General features: G+C 39.8%; 1 protein-coding gene across 1 annotated transcript in view; it reads right to left on the bottom strand.

Moving 5' to 3' along the window:
• Nucleotides 1–882: 882 nt before the first annotated feature.
• The window catches only part of DACH1 (dachshund family transcription factor 1), a 171,833-nt gene continuing 155,417 nt past the window's right edge, over nucleotides 883–17,298 (bottom strand). Inside the window, exons 7-10 of the mRNA XM_015832337.1 lie at nucleotides 14,859–15,007; nucleotides 3,608–3,755; nucleotides 1,711–1,854; nucleotides 883–1,013 (exon numbers count right to left, since the gene is read on the bottom strand). Of these exons, the coding sequence (XP_015687823.1) occupies nucleotides 883–1,013; nucleotides 1,711–1,854; nucleotides 3,608–3,755; nucleotides 14,859–15,007 (572 nt within the window). The remainder of the gene's footprint in view (nucleotides 1,014–1,710; nucleotides 1,855–3,607; nucleotides 3,756–14,858; nucleotides 15,008–17,298) is intronic.

The following is a 17,298-nucleotide window of genomic DNA, read 5'->3' as shown; positions in this document are numbered from 1 at the left end:
GGGAGCCCCATGTAGAGAGCATTGCAGTAGTCCAGGCGGGAGGTGACAAGAGCATGAGTGACCGTGCGTAGGGCGTCCCGGTCCAGAAAAGGTCGCAACTGGTGAATCAGACGAACCTGATAAAATGCATGTTTAATCACTGTGTGGCTTATTATCTTTCTCAAAATTTCCCTAAGCTACCAGAGCAACCACGATACCTCACAAGAATTATAAACTAAAGTTTAGTACAAAAAGACAGTAAATGATTGACTTTAAAATGCAAATGAAAAGACATCTCTGGTTAATCATTATTCAGTAGGTTGTCTTTGAAGAATTTACCTTACTTTTAAATTGAAAATAAATGCTTTGTATGTTTTTTTTTTGTGTGTGTGTTATTTATTATTCATATTAACATCCTTAGCCCAGGGATAAAGAGGCCCAAGATGAATAGAATTTTTTAGAATATTTGAGCTACTTGTCCAGTTTTTGCTTTCTTTGTACCGATATATTAAAATATAAATAACTGTAATGATGGTGAAATCTACAGTTAAGGAGTTAAATTCAGAGTGTTCTAGTTTCCTCCGCTTGTTTCAAAAACTGGAAAACTATGAAGCATTCCAGTTTTGAAAATTATCTAGTTTAATCTAAAAAATGTGTGTTTGGACAGCCTAAAAATGCATTTGTGTTTACCATGCTGAACGAAATTCTTCATCGTCCCTGATTCATTGTTCTTCTAATTGCATTATATATATAAACTGGAATAACCTGCTAATGTAAAGGAAATCTATCACACAAAATGAATTTTCTCTTCTGAAAAAGAAAAAAAAAGTCCAGATGAAGCTGACCTTGAATGAACTTGTTTTGATGTGGCCCAGATGGCAGGTTGCATGCTTGAATAGCAGGCTAAAGTAGAGGAAAAACTAATATAGTGCAATGTAGATTTATGGCCTTTTGAAAATTCCTACCTTGTATTGCCCTCTCAGCATCTGTTCGGCCCCCGCTGCGGTCAGCTTCTATCTCTGGGGTCAGAGAATCTAAAAGCACAGAAAGATAGAGCTGACACATATTTCACTCGGATCTTAAAGGGCTCTTTTTACAACCTGTTGCCACTTCTGAATCACTGTACAATCAACCTTTGCCTCCGTGTTGAATGTTGAACAAAAAAAAGGGGGGCAGCACCGTAATTTTGTGATGAGCAAGATTGAAAAGAAGAAAACATGAGAGCAGGGAGAAAGGGCTGGCATGGCCTAGCTGATAATTTAATACAACTCTAATTTTTTTAGACTTCTTCCTTTTAACAGAATAATAGGAAGGGACCTTGGAAGTCTTCTAATCCAGAGGTCCCCAACCTTTTGTGGAGAAAGGTTTTTCTGCGGACCGGAGAGTACGTGGTTTTGTGTGCTGCCTGCATCCCAAAGATGGGGCTTCGCTTGTTTGTGCAGACCGGTTGCTGGCATGCCGCAGCCTGGTATCGGTCCACGGACCAGGGGTTGGCAACCCCGGTTCTAGTGCAACCCCCTGCTCAAGAATGAAACCCTATACCATTCAGAAAAATAATTGGCCAATCTCTTCTTAAAAACCTTCCGCTTTAGATATAAACATCCAATCAGCAAAAGAAAAGGAAGTATCTTGATTTGTTTTTCTACCCTGCACTTAAAGCAGTTGTGATTCTTTCAATAAAACCACTTGAACCCAACATCAGCCAGATGGAGAACAAGGTCATCGTCTTACCATTTAGGACCCTGAGGTTATCGGTGGAAGCCGCTTGCTTTAGTGCCTGTTCAGCTTGTTCTCGCCGCTTTGTTTCAAATTCAAGTGCTTCCTGCAATTTCCTCTTTGCCTTCTTTTCCTTCTTTAACCTTTTCTGAATTATTGCTGTTGTGGAAAAAAAAATCCATTCGAGTTTTAACTACAAGACCTTGGCTTTCACATTTTATTCATTTTAGGCCTCGTGGCAACATTTAGCATGCCGTTTTCCATTTATGCATCTGGGTTTACGCAGCGAGCAGAGATCAATTCTAAGGGCAGTTTTTTTGCAGTGTTCTGCACAAAAATGAACCGCCGCATGGTTCATCTCTGCTACTTCCTAGTGCAGTGATGGTGAACCTTTTAGAGACCGAGTGCCCAAACCGCAACCCAAAACCCACTTGTTTATCGAAAGGTGCCAGGGCTGCATCAGCATTGTGGTGCCCTTAGGGGTGGGTGGGGGTGTGGCCCACTAGGTGGGAGTAGCTGAGTGGTGATGGCAGACTGAGTGGGCGTGGCCACCTTGATGTTGCTCATGGGGGGATGCCTGTGGTGGCTGGGCAGGATTGGGGGAGATCCAGGGGGGTCTCTGGTAGGTGGGGTGGTGGGTAGGAGGCTCGTCCTGCGGGGTGAGGCAGGGGGTAGGGCGGGGGTGCCATTGCTGTGGGGCAAGGCGAGGCAGGGGCGGCTGCTGCCTGACACCATCAGCCCCCGCACACAGAGGCCAGTGAGCGCGTGGGGGCATGCTCTACCACCTCTACTCGAGCTTGCTAGCCAGCTGCTTCACCTCCTTTGTGCTGGGTGGGGCTGCTGCTACGGGTGCCAGCGGTGGCCTAATGGACCTGCGTAAGCTGGTGGCGGTGGCAGGTGTGCCCACAGAGAGGGCTCTGAATGCCACCTCTGGCACACATGCCATAGGTTCGCCATCACTGTCCTAGTGGGTTACCATAACATCTGGTCAAAGTTGGGATCGTGGAACTCAGTAACTACACCCAGATATCACAATCCTCTCCTGTACTTGAAAGCACTTTAGAAAGACAGAAATGAAGATTTGGAAAAAGAAAGAAATCAGCAGCCTCGTAAATATTGTGCATGACAACACAATAAACTTCAAAACTCTGCATACCCATAGAGCAAATAATCAACCCCTTCCAGTTTGTTCTCCAGAGATCTCACAGCTAAACGATCTGTTCTTCAGTCAGAACTGAAGAAGCTTCTTGAATGAGAAGTGAAATGTCAAGGAAAAAAACAAGAAAGTTCAGTTGCCTTTTAAAAAAACACATTTGGGACAGCTTGTTCTTCGCTACTTTCAGTCTCTTCCATTCCTTCCATAAAGTAGTAGATGTGATTGCCTGGAGATTTGCAGTCATCTGGATCATGGTTATCTCAAAAGTGTTTTTCGCTTCTCATCCAAGAAGCTCCTTCAGTTCTGACTGAATGGAATTTGTTGTGTGGCTTCATATCACTGTGACATTCACAGTGTTGCTCATTTATATACATTCATATATTTTTAAACAACTCTCATATTTTTTTTAGTTTTTCATATATGGGATGGGTTGTGGTGGAAAGGAGACTATGAAACAGAGAATAATGGTGGTACACTAAGGAGTAAGGAAACTCTTTGGTGTTGAGACTCATAATTGTTGAAAAGTAGAGCTAAAGAGCTTCTTGGAACTTTGCTCTCCACAGGGATATTAGGACTTGTTATCTATTCTTGTTGGTATTCTTTCAATCCAGATAAGAAAAAAATAATGTGATACCCCACCTAATACTATCATAAACGCTCTTGAGTATAGAAACTAGGTGAGATTGTACCTTGATGTTTTGAGACAGCTTGGTAAAACTAGGGTAATAGACAAGGTCATTATTTTCTTTTTGTTACCTCTGTTCTTCTGCTCCACCGCTAACTGTTTTTCAAGTGTTTCTCTCAGTTCTCGTTCCCTGAAGAGTTCCATTTTGAGTTCCGTCTTTTCGAGCTGCACCTGCTTCTCTTGAGCCCGCGCATTATCTATGGCAACTTTTAAGAGCCCCTGATGGAAGAGAATGGTGAACACAATCAGCCTTTGAACTAGGAAACAATGGAATTGATTCACATTATTTATGAACCATTTTCACAGTCGCTTGTCACTCTGTCACAGTCTTGAAGGGGTGTAGAAGACCTCTGCTTTCGTCAACTATAATAATCGAAAGATTAAGAGTTACAGCCGGTCCAAACTAACTCTCCTTGCTTAAATTAACCATGGTGTTAATCGTGACTTCATGCTGGTTTCGATGGGACTTTGGTTTGATGGACTTGATCAAGTCTTGAAAGGAAAAGGATAAGTGACATTCTAGAAGTCTTTATGTGCTCTGGAATTCTCATGTGTAGATGAACCTGTTTGATTGAATTATGGATGAGTTCAGCTCAGGTTTACTGCTCTGCGTCTATAAAATAAAGATTATTTGAAAGAGGAAGCAGGTGATGAATTATGCTCTACTTTAAAAAGGACACTTAATTATGTAGAAGGCATGACATCAGTAGAGATCCAAACCAGGGAAGAATCACATCTTTATACTATACCTAGAAGGTATAGCATTGACAAGAGCTAACAGCAAGCAAAACCCACCTCCATTTCGCAACTTCTCACATCTTCCCCAAGAAATACAATTCAGAGGCTTGCAAAGACTAAATCCCCACACTTCTTTGTTGGTATAATTTAAATCTAAACTAGTTTCAGTATTATGTAGAGGTGGGACTGATTGCTGATTAACCATTTCACGGTGGCTTCAGTAGGGGCCTTTTCCTTTTTTTACAAAACTTGCAGCACATTTTCTGAAAGTCAGAATTCAGAAATGAAGAATGTGATCGCAAAGCATGACAAAGTACAGCCTTTGATTAAGCAACCGGGTGTGAAGTAAAAGCTTCCCTTTGCTGTATCGAACCTAGAGAACATCAGTGGACAAAGTAACTCACCAAACTGTGTCATTTTCTGAGAAGAATGTACCTGAGACAGTCATCAGATGTGCTGGCCCAGTGTAACCAAGTCAAGATCAATGGTGCAAAAAGAAATTTAGTTCTGTGACATAGGTGCATGTCTGGTTTTGGTCCACTTTACCAGTGACCAACTGGGCAATTTTGCCTTCTTTGGCAAACGGTAGATGGGGGTGGGAGTTTCTGCCTCCAGTAGAACATAAAAAATAGGGTTTCTCCTGTCTCAAATGGAGGACAATGCTGAATGCAGTAGAGTATTCCTACAGTTCAAACATGAGGTCAGATTTTTAAACAATGTAGTATTACAGCCCCAACAAAACCCATCTCTTGTGGTGAGGTGTCAGGAAAGAAGTTAAAATTCACAAGCAGACCTTCTTTTCATTTGGGTGATCCCTCCTTTTTGAACCATAGAAACGAGCTGCTATGGCAACTGCCATCTTTTTTCAAACAGCACATTCATGTACATGTTTCTTCTTCATCAGGAACAAACAATTAGTAACAAATGAAAGAGATCATTACATCAAGTGCCCTTTCAGATCACCCCAATTAAAACTTTAGTTTAGCTGTATTTTAATTCTAACATACCAAATTCTAATTTTCTGCTCTGATTGCTCTTGTTGACTTATCTTTGAAAGATGTATTCGCAGCGCAAAGCCCAGAGATTTATTTAGCAACATGCCAATGTTGGCACCACTTAACGTGTTGATTGGTTGTATTATCAGTAGCAATGGAAAATAAATTACTATTAAACTATTATTGTCCTTGGCTGACAAAACACAATATTTTGTTGTTCTTTAAATATGAAACAACCATGGAGAAACATGGAGAATAATGCTAAGCTGAAAACATGTTGGGGTAATTTTTTTTATCTTAAGCACCTTCGCAAAGCGTGAAGCTCTAACGGACATTGAACATTTCGACTGGGCTGTGTGGATCTTCTTGTCTTTTCTCTCTGTTATTCCCTCAACATATTTCTGAAACAATTTGTTCTAATGTGGTTTATGGAAATGCTGCTCATTATGGCTGGGAAAAGGATGTTTTTGGCTCAGCCATCCACTAGGGACCACTTAGAACGTACAGAAAATGAACTTTCATTTTTTGAAGTTGCATCCAGCACCTTCAGTAGGGCAGCCAAGAGAGACACCAGGCTGATGCCAACATGAAAGCATCTGGTCCTGCCAATGAAAATCTAATGTGATGTACTTGGAAAGAATGAAATTCTTTGACATTGTATCTGGATGAGCAAATTCGGTATTATGGCAATGAACATCTGAACTGGGTTTGTATGTCAAGCTTCACAGAGGGGCTGGGAAGCAAAAGATCCAGAACACTGACAGTATTTATTTAGCTGCCCATCTTACTAAAGAATGCAGGTTCTTTGATGTATGTCAAAGAAAAACCACGAGGATTCACTCAACACTTTTGAAATAAATTCTTACCTAAATGAAATTACACTGCTGATTAGTAGACATGAATGCTTTACTATCAAGAGATCTTAATGGTAAACGTAGGCTGACTTCTTTGTTCTTCTTGTCCGTGCTAATATTTTCTGTTTCCACCTATAGCAGGGGTTTTCAAACTTGGCCCTTTTATGACTTATGGACTTCAACTCCCAGAATTCCTCAGCCAAGTTGAAGTCCACAAGTCATTAAAGGGCCAAGTTTGAAGACCCCTGACTTATAGGAACTGTGAGGCTTTTTAGGTCCTATTATGTTTGTCTAATCATCATTGGATACTGGAGTGGTGGCAATCAAAGTTCAACCATATCTGAAGGTCCACCAGAATATCAAATTTATCCTCCTCTTTCTCTCCTCTTTCTCCACCCTCTCTCTTTCTCCTGCTCCTGCTCCTCCTTCTCTTCTTCCTTCATAGGCCAATTTATGATGAAGTTTTAATTTTGGGATCTTTTCATTACATAAAGTAGATCCTTCCTCTTTTGGGGCTACAACCTGGGTCTTTGAAAAATATCAGTTGAATCTTCTGTAAATTTTAAACTAAAAAAAAAAGAAAGAAATTTCTGTAAATTTCCTAACGTTTGTGATGTAAAAAGCAGGAGGTTTTTTTTTTCTGTGCTGCTAATGCCTCAGCAGTGACTATAGAAAATAACAGGTGAGAAGAAAGGAAAAAAAGAAAAAAGGAACATTCATCCAGAAGGATAAAGCTAGCCTTTCAAACATTTCTAGAGGATGACCTCAAGAAAAGGAGAACCATGTGAGATGAGGGCTTATCCTTTTCAACTTAGTGAATGACTCTTCTTTTTTAATTCCTGTCATAAACCTTTTTTGTATTGTTTAATTTGGGTTGGGAAGCAGAAACCTCCCCATCCACTTAATTGCTTCTACTTTAGGTGTCTCAAGAATCTGCTTTCAGCTAAAACAAGAGCTAGAAATGCTTTGAATATATAGAGCAGGGGTCTTCAAACCTGACCCTTTTATGACTTGTGGACTTCAACTCCCAGAATTCCTCAGCCAGGCACACTGGCTGAGGAATTCTGGGAGTTGAAGTCCATAAGTCATAAAAGGGCCAAGTTTGAAGACCCCTGATATAGAGTATAACTTTCTCTGCTATGAATCATTCCAGCTCTTATTCATCTCCTTTTCCAGTTAGGGGACTCTCTGAGCGAATCTAAAGAAAAGCTTCATCTGTTTAGAAACCCAGGAAGATTGGCAGGTGTCTTTGGACACCCTTGGATTGTCCTTATGTTTCTGGCTGCCTGAGCTGTATTTTTAGCCAGACATGGTACCATACTGGGTTTGTGTGTGAGAAAGAAAAGGAAGAAGAGACTGACTCCTCTTGACTGGAACCTGTTAAATTTACAGTAATCCTGGCTCCTTACATCCAATTACATTTTTTATCTCACCTATCATAGATGGCTAAAAGTGAACCAAGTTTAAATCCATGTCCAGTTGACCACAAAACTCTCTGGAGCCATCACTCTCCCAGAGCCCAACCTATCTGCACAGGAGGTTACTATCAGAGGGATCAATAAATAGAATGACAAATTCTAATTTAGGGATAGAAGAGAATATCTGTTGCTCAGGGTTGAACTGTGGACTCGTTGGTACTCTCTGAGGTGGGTGGTTTTCTTGCAGAGGTTCCATTACCAAACTAGATAACATCATCAGTGCAAATATGCATTGAGCACTGATGATGTTGGTAATGAAACACCAGCAAAAAAACCACCGAGCACCAAGGATCCCACAAATTATTATTTCTCCAATTAACCAGTTTCCTCTTCTGGAAAACAGTTGCTGTTCAGATGGTTGTTTGTTACACCTGAACTTTGCTTCTAGGGACTCCTGTAGGTCTCACATGTTCTGGTGATCAGAGTTTATTCAGACCTAGGCTGATTTGTTTTTATTGATTCTATATTCATAAGATCACGTGAAGTGTTATTACACCTTTATATATTACATCTTGGTAAGACTACACTTGTAACATTGTATCCAGTTTTGGTCACCATGATATAAAAAGATGTTGAGACTCTAGAAAGAATACAGAGAAGAGCAACAAAGATGATTAGGGGACTGGAGGCTAAAACATATGAAGAATGATTGCAGGAATTGGGTATGTCTAGTTTAATGAAGAGAAGGACTAGGGATGACATGATAGAAGTGTTCCAATATCTGGGGGGCTCCCACAAAAAAGAGAGGGTCAGCCTATTCTCCAAAGCACCTGAGGGCAGGAGAAGAAGCAATCGATGGAAATTAATCAAGGAGAGAAGCAAACTAGAACTAAGAAGAAATATCTTATCAGTGAGAACAACTTCCTCCAGTGCTACAACATTGGACATTTTTAAGAAGAGACTGGACAACCATTTGTCTGAAATGATATAGGGATTCCTGCTTGAGCAGGAGGCTGGACTAGAAGACCTCTAAGGTCCCTTCTAATTCTGTTATTCTGTTATTTTCCACTGTTTGCATAGTCATAGGTTTGATTTTGTGAGCCAAAGATGGCACACAGCTGGACATACCTTCAGTGTAGTCTAAATCATTCCTCATGTTGCTCTTAACACCTGAAGCTTTTACACCACATGGATTTCCAGGCCCAGATTTAAGTACAGTCCACAGTCTCTCTCTCTCTCTCTCCAATTACTTCCTTTTTTGAGCAGCTTATGGAAGGAACACATTCATATGTCTCCAAAGAGGCAAAATGCTTTCTCAGATGATCTGCAACCACAATGATTTCCCCCAAACCCCACATTTCAGCACTAAATAAGCAAAGATCAGTGACATATGCCAAAGGAATCAAAAAGGTCAAAACAACAGTTTGGGTTGCACAGTTGTGGACCCAGACACCATTAGGGGGGAAAAGGGACTTTTTTTTTTTAATACAATCCGTTTTATCTGTGTTAAAGATTCTTACACTACTTTTATCTTTTTTTATATTTAACTCTACTTACAGTGGATTTTGCAACTTTTAATGTGTTTCAATTGTACCTTTATATTTGTATTTTATTTTAACACCCCCCTTACAATCAAGTCTTCTTGGTTTGCTTCCATGGGAAAGTAGATGGCAAACCTAATAAGATTTAGGCACCTGTTTAAAACATTATTATTATTACTACTAGCAGTAGTAGCAGTAATACTACTATTTCATTTTCTTGACTTTATATCTGTTTTTATTGCCCATAGTTGTTTTTAAGTCTTTTATTTAATTTAGGGAAATTTTGTGCCTAAATTGTCCTGCAAAACACTCAGTTGAAAACGGCACAGAAATCAATTAATATTACTACTCGGATTCTGTTGAATTCACTGATACACACACACACACACACACACACACACACACACATACACATATATATACACACACATACATAAATATATATACACATACATACATACATACATACATACATACATACATACATACAGACAGACAGACAGACAGACAGACAGACAGACAGAGATAGATAGATAGATAGATAGACAGACAGACAGACAGACAGACAGACAGACACACACGCACGCATGCACACACACACACACACACACACACACACACACACACACACATATTCAAAAAAAGACAAATGCCTTCTTTTAAAATAGTTTCCTATTTCACCGAAAAGCATGGTATAGGTATTGTAGAAGTATTCATTTGTATTTTGTTGTGTTTTTTTAAATCAAACTTTGAAATAAAACAAGGTTAAAGTTATAATTTGAACTGGCCTACCCACTTTTGTTTCTAACTGCTATTTTTAAATAGCCAGTAAATCGTTTAAACAAATCATTTGAAATCTCTTGATAACACTATTTAACCAACCAATTCATTATTCTCTAAACTCAGGAGTCATACATACACAGGTAAACAATAGTAGAGAACTTGTTAACTTTTCTCTTTTATTAACATCTCATAAATACTGGCAGAAAACAGATAAAAATTGTTGGAATAAAATTGCAGCTTTTGTTTGATTTAATGTTTGCAAATTATTTTGCAGTATAGAAACTTCCCACATACAAACACAATCATTCTTTTGTTTTATCTACATGACTTCATCCTTCAGACTACTTTTAAACTGTCACATCATTAGCACTTGTTTTGTTTATAAAACAAATGTGCTTCTACTTTACAGCATATCTTCAGATTATTAAGAAGTGAAATTTATTCGGCATTCTCAGCTCTGTGTGCATACATATCATTATGTATAAACCATGAATTAATAATAGGATTGTGAACTATTTTTAGTTGATCAATTATATTATTCTAAGAATGCATTGATGAGTTTATTGATTACACTTAAATTGATTTGAAAATCATTACCAGAAGCTAAACATAACTGCATTTTAAAGTCCACAAAAAGTATGAACACAGAATGGTTTAATAAAGAGTAGCTGATCTTTATTGCTAAAGAAAATCCTATCTCCACTATCTTCTTTTTCATTTCCTGAAAAACAGAATTAAGGTTTACTTCTTGCCATGGTGCTATATCTGTTGATGTCTTTATATCTAAAATTGGGAGTAGATCTTTTTTCCCCCTAGAATATCTTCATCATAGATTTTTGCTTGGGGACTTCTGGACACCAACAAGTCAGTGTTTCACTCTTAGCAAGTTTTATTTGCTTCCAAATCCCATCTGGAAAATAGCTGAAATGTTCCCAATGTCAACCTTCAAATATGCATGTGGTAGAAGGCAGAAAGGGGAGCCTTTCAGCTCTTTATAAGGTGTGTCTAAAGCTTCAGAAATAATTTGGGAGAGGTGGCTGTTAGTCCTCTTACAACTCTTACAACCACATCATCTCCCAGGGTCCCTCCAAAAGTGCCTTCATGAATTGCAGACCAAACGTATATTTGCTCTCTGAAGTATCTCTCTGGAAGTGAATCCATTTTAGAATAGAATAGAATAGAATAGAATAGAATAGAATGGAATGGAATGGAGTGGAGTGGAGTGGAGTGGAGTGGAGTGGAGTGGAGTGGAGTAGAGTAGAGTAGAGTAGAGTAGAGTAGAGTAGAGTAGAGTAGAGTAGAGTAGAATAGAATAGAATAGAATAGAATAGAATAGAAAATGGAAATGGAAATGGAAATGGAAATGGAAATGGAAATAGAGCTGGAAGGAACCTTGGAGGTCTTCTAGTCTAGTCCCCCACTCAAGCAGGAGAACCTATACCATCTCAGACAAGTGACTATCCAGTCTCTTCTTAAAAACCTCCAGTGATGGAGCGCCCACGATTTCTGAAGGCAAGCTGTTCCACTGATTAATTGTCCTCACTGTTAGGAAGCTTCTCCTTAATTCCAGGTTGCTTCTCTCTTTGGTCAGTTTCCAACCATTGTTTCTTCTCCTGCCTTCTGGTGCTTTGGAGAATAGTTTGACCCCCTCTTCTTTGTGGCAGCCCCTCAAATACTAGAATATTGCTATCATGTCACCACTATTTCTTCTTTTCTTTAGACTAGCCAGCCAAACCCAAGTCCTGCAGCCATTTTACAGGGTGACTGTACAGGATGATTGGTTGGAAATTTTGTTGATAAGGAAACTAACATGATCAAGCTATGATATTACGTATATCCTTGGTTCAGAACCAACACACCGTGATTTGGATCCCTATCTAATCCAGATATAGAGTCCTATCCAGGTCTGCATACAAGTGCAGTGAACTCCATTGAATTCAGTAAGGGCTACATTAGTGTCTAGTTCAAAGTGGACTTAAATGTCTTTTAGAAGAGCTTTGCTCTAAGTGAAATCATGTTCAGGCAATCCCAAGTTTTGAAAGGCTCTCAAAGGAATCACAGAATTTTATTTTGACTTGTACACAACTTTGGAAAATATTCCTGGCCCAGAAGCACATCAATCTCAGTAGAAGAATGGACCAGCTGCCAGTGAATCAGAGGGCCTCCACCCTGCCTTGGCATACCCAGTTAGAGACCCTAAGTTTGCTACTGCTGCTGTCAAAGACATTTCCATCAACAGAATCCTCTAAGCAGTTTTTTTTTGTTTGTGTGTGTGTGGGGGGGGCAAATAGATGGCCAGGTGTACCCTCTGGCTAACAAAAGTGTTCTCTGACAGGAAGCAGGAGAGAATTTGCCAAGTTGAAAGAAGCCTGGCTTGGCTTTTGCTTTTGCTTTGCGGTTCAAATTTGAGCTTCATTTGGATATGAAGATCAAATTGGATATCTTCCTGTGTAGGGCTAAATAATAACACAGAAACAATAAATATCTTTTACCCTTTCTGAAAGCAGATATTAATTTTGTACACCTCTCATGCCTGCAATCTTACAAATTTATGAACATAATTATGCTCCCATTTTTCATAGAGCTATAATGCTATTTTTATGGTTTATTATTATATTAATCTTTGATATCCCAATCTACCTGAATCTATTAAGTCTTAATGTGGTGCTCAGTAGTCTTCCAGCACTTCAACAGTGTACTCTAAGCTTGCAAACTATGCTAAGTTCCCTTCCTCTTGTATCTATCATCTGCCTATCTATATCTATATCTATATCATCTATATCTATGTCTCTATCTCTATCTCTATCTCTATCTCTATCATCTCTATCTATCTCTATCCATATCCATATCCATATCCATATCCATATCCATATCCATATCCATATCCATATCCATATCCATATCCATCCATCCATCCATCCATCCATCCATCCATCCATCCATCCATCTATCTATCTATCTATCTATCTATCTATCTATCTATCTATCTATCAATTTCTTGCCTTCAGAAGTTGTGGGTGCTTCATCATTGGAGATCTCTCTATATACATACATATATGTGTATGTATGTATGTATGTATGTATGTATGTATGTATGTATGTATCTATCTATCTATCTATCTATCTATCTATCTATCTATCTATCTATCTATCTATCTATCTATCTATCCATCTATCCATCTATCCATCTATCTATCTATCTATCTATCTATCTATCTATCTATCTAATCTCTCTCTTTGTGTGTGTGTCTCTGTGTCCCTGTCTCTCTCTCTCTCTCTTCATCTATATACCTCTTTCTTCTTTTTGTCTCTTTTAATACTAAAACTTCCTTTTTAGCACCCATAATCCCTTAATTCAGGATAGAGTTGGAGCAATTGGATGGACCTGAGAATTTACTGGCCGGATGCCCTTGCTGACACCACACAGAGTTCACAGCAGATATTTTGTCTTTGCGCCCTAGGAGAGAAACATCTACCGCTACCTAGGATTGACCTCTCAAGGCGAGTGTCTTCACCACTAGGTCATAATGCCACTCTCTTGTTGCTTCTAATACAAGTAACTTAAAATTATATTCATACTAGGGAGAAAGTTCCTAGTTCATACTTAGTTCTTCTTGTAAACATAGGAAGATGTCGGAAGATCTTATGTGGAGATTTATGCTCAGCTATTTGCTTCAGCTTGGAATCAGACGATTGTAACAAATTTACCTCATATAGATAAGATCCGTAAACGTGCAGGGATTACTGAATAGTGATTTTTCCATCTAATATCCACTGTACTTTCTTAAAACTTCAAATCCTTCTTAGGACATTTTCAGAAAACCTAGTAACTCCTTTATCTTCAAACACATTCGTTTAAAACACAAATTCTTAAAGCGACTTTTGTATTAAAGGCACATTTTTGCAGGTCAATCAATGCCATCTGAAACTTTTCATTCCAGAAGCCTCAGTCATTTGAATGCCCTCAGTGAAGTCATAATGATCCCAGTGAATCTTTATTGTTCAATAGAGAAGAATCTCCAAAGCCCACCACTTGCAACATCAGCAGCACATTCTCCCGTGAAGCCTATTTTATAGGCGGCATTTAGACCGGTGCAGTGGCCTAGAGGTGAAGATGCTTGCCTCCCACTCAGAAGGTTGAGAGTTCAATCCTAGGCAGTGACAGATGTTTCTTTATCAGGGCGCAAACAGAAAATATCTATTGTGAACTCCGTGTAGGTGTCAAGAAAGGTGACCGGCCAGTAAATGCTCACCAACATTCAATCTCCCCAAATAGAGGGATTAAAGCAGGAATGTCAAACTCAATTTCACTGAGGGCCGCATCAGCATTGCGGTTGCTCTCGGGGGGCTGGGTGGGTGTGGCCAGGGTGGGTGCAGCCTACAGGGTGGGCATGGAATAGAGTGGGTGTGGCCTACTGGGTGGGCATGGCCAGCTCTACATCATTCGCATCAAGGGTGCCTGTGGGGGGCTGGGCAGGAGTGGGACAGATCTGAGGGGCTCTGGCAGAAGGGGGTAGGACCGGGGCAAGCACCAAGGCATGGTCCATTTCTTCATTCCCCACAAAGGGTGACACCTCCCCAGCATGCACCCAGGGGGCGGGACTGACGCAGCAGGGGCTGGTTCCTCGTTGTTTCCAGATGGCCTTGTGGAGCTAAGACTGAATGCGTTTCAGCATAGTTGGCCACCACAAAATTGTACATTGGCTCCCGGCCAGTCTGGGCCAGGGCCAAGGCAGTGGGGGCCATTCCCTCACTGTTTCCAGGATGGCTTCGCGGGCCACATGAAACTACTTTGCAGGCCGCATCCGGCCCCCGGGCCTTGAGTTTGACATGTCTGGATTAAAGGGTTGTAAAAAGAAAAAAAAACACCTGGATTTTAAAAACTTGTTTGATTACATTGCTGCCTTTAATATTTCAAATGAATGAAGTGTTAGGTGAAGTCAAAGGCATCCATTCCCAGCACTTTTTTCTGCCTTGTTCTCTGGTGACCTACCTGGATATTAGTCAGGAGGGTTTCTATGGAGGACAATCCATCAGGAAATAGAAAAGGAGATGGGAATCCAGGAGGAAGAGGTCCATGCCCAGTTAGCGAAAGTTTGTCAAGGCTGTCTCTTGTGGTTGGTGTGGAGAGCGGGGTCTCGTCTGTATGTGATTGAAACAAAAATATAGAACAAGTTACGCTTGTCTGTTTTTATTAGACCTCTGTAATGGCTTCCCTAGTGATTTCCAGAACATTTATTGCAAATTGGTTCCTGCTATCAGGAGAAAATGCTTTCTGCTGAATTTTCTTTAATGAAAAAGCAGTGGAGATACAACAAGATAGCATTAATGAGTAACTTTATAAGCCTTTTAAATGCAGACTCTAATGAGACTGAGTTTACAGTGCCATAGAATCTTTTTTAAACTAATATTATCTCACACATACTTGTGATAATATATTTAGGCTGACTTTATGGGTAAGTTCCCAATTATCTCATTTTAGCCTGCGTGCTACCTACATGGACAATGTAAAGTTTCTTGCTATGGTACATATTTTATATGGACCACTTATGATTTATGTTAAAATTATTCTGTTCTTTTACCCAGAGTCAATTATATCCTTCATCAACAAAAGCAAAATGAATAGTCTTCCTCAATTAACTGCCCATTTCTGAAGAGAAGATTTCCACCGGCATCACTCACAACATCTTAGAGATGAATAGTCTTCCTCAATTAACTGCCCATTTCTGAAGGGAGGATCTCCACTGGCATCACTCACAACATCTTAGAGATGAACAGTCTTCCTCAATTAACTGCCCATTTCTGAAGGGAGGATCTCCACTGGCATCACTCACAACATCTTAGAGATGTGAAATTTTTGGTCCCTCTTTGCCCTACACATATTCCAAAGTTGTTTTCAGAATCTGGAAACCATGAATTTCATTTGGAATATATACTACTGAGCCTTCATGTCTATGGAGATTCTCAGTCATCCAGGTCATGGTTCTCCCAAAGGTGCTTTATTGGGACTTTATCAGGAGGTAATTGGTCTTTCTTGTTTTTCTTTGAAGATGTTTTGTCTTCCATTCCCCACCATCTAATCAGGCTAAAGAAGTTTCTTAGATGAAAAGCTCCTGAACAAGCACCTTTGGGACCACCAAGCCTCCAGTTTTCCTGAAGACGGATTCTTGTTTTTCATCACCTCGTAAGAATTTCTACAATTAAACAATGTTTATGCATAAAGAAAACTACAGCATAGTTCGTCTGAAAATAACTTCAATGTTGCTTCGCTATTTTTCTTGGCAACAAGTTCAGATAAGGAGTTTGTGGGGGTTTTTTGTGTGTTTTTTTTTTTTTAAATCTCCCTCAGAAAATTCCATTACAAAGACAATAGATAGCAATGGCAGTTTGACAGCAGCATTGTTGGCGGTAATTTATTTTTTAAAAGAATAATTTGGGGAACTATCCTCCTGCTTTGTAATTTGCAGGGAACGTATTAAAGGTAGAGAACTATGGGAAAACCTTTAAACAGGAAAAGGAATAATTAAGTTATAACTGTGGCTAGCCTAAGATGCCAGTTTTTCAGCGCAATGCATTTCTATTGTTTTCTCTGAAGTAGCTGTACTTTACAGAAGACTGGGGCAAAATAGCTTAAAACTCTTGTTTATGCAGAAGTGCAAAAAAAAAAAAGAAGAAGAAGAGGAAGAAAGAAACTGGTGCAAGAAAGCAGTTGCTTTGAATTTTAATAAATATATAATCTATTCTGAGTGCTAAAAACCAGTTCAGGGTAGTTATTCAGGGTAGCAAATTAAAGTGTTTTTTTTTTTTAAAAAAGATGTAGGATTTTATGGGTGTTTTTACTGCATTGTAAGCTGCTTAGGAGGGAGGGGGGAAGGATGGAAGAAGGAAGAGGACAGAAGGAAGGAAGGAAGGAAGGAAGGAAGGAAAGAAGGAAAGAAGGAAGGAAGGAAGGAAGGAAGGAAGGAAGGAAGGAAGGAAGGAAGGAAGGAAGGAAGGAAGGAAGGAATTTTTTTTGCAAGTCTGATTTGAATCTCAACTCTTGACCACAAAAGCAAAAAAGAAAGATCCAAATTACATCAAGAGAAAGTATAGAAGGAATTTCCTATTCTTATTTTGCTTAAGAAAATGGAAAGGGACAGTCTCTCTGTATATTGCCACTGCTTTGAGGGGCACTTATTTAATATCTGAGGGTTCATCTGAACATTTTCAGTGCTTTTATTTTAAAGATGCAAGCCATGTTGTGCGCATGCCTGAAGATGGCGGCTGTCGGCTCGTAGCTCCGCATTAGTGGGGTTCTGAATGGAGCAGAGGGGAGTTCTGGAGGCTTTGGAGGCCCGTCCCGGGGAGATCTCCCCTCGGTGAGTTCCCCGGGATCGGCGGGGGGACTTCGGCGGTTTCGGCGGCCCCTCGGCGGCTGGCGGCTGGCGGCCCCC

The sequence above is a fragment of the Protobothrops mucrosquamatus genome, unplaced genomic scaffold, assembly GCF_001527695.2.
Source record: "Protobothrops mucrosquamatus isolate PMUCROS unplaced genomic scaffold, P.Mucros_1.0 scaffold2, whole genome shotgun sequence".
Classification (NCBI taxonomy): domain Eukaryota; kingdom Metazoa; phylum Chordata; class Lepidosauria; order Squamata; family Viperidae; genus Protobothrops; species Protobothrops mucrosquamatus.
The sequence above is the reverse complement of the archived record's forward strand: the minus strand, read 5'-3'. Positions and strand labels throughout refer to the sequence as shown.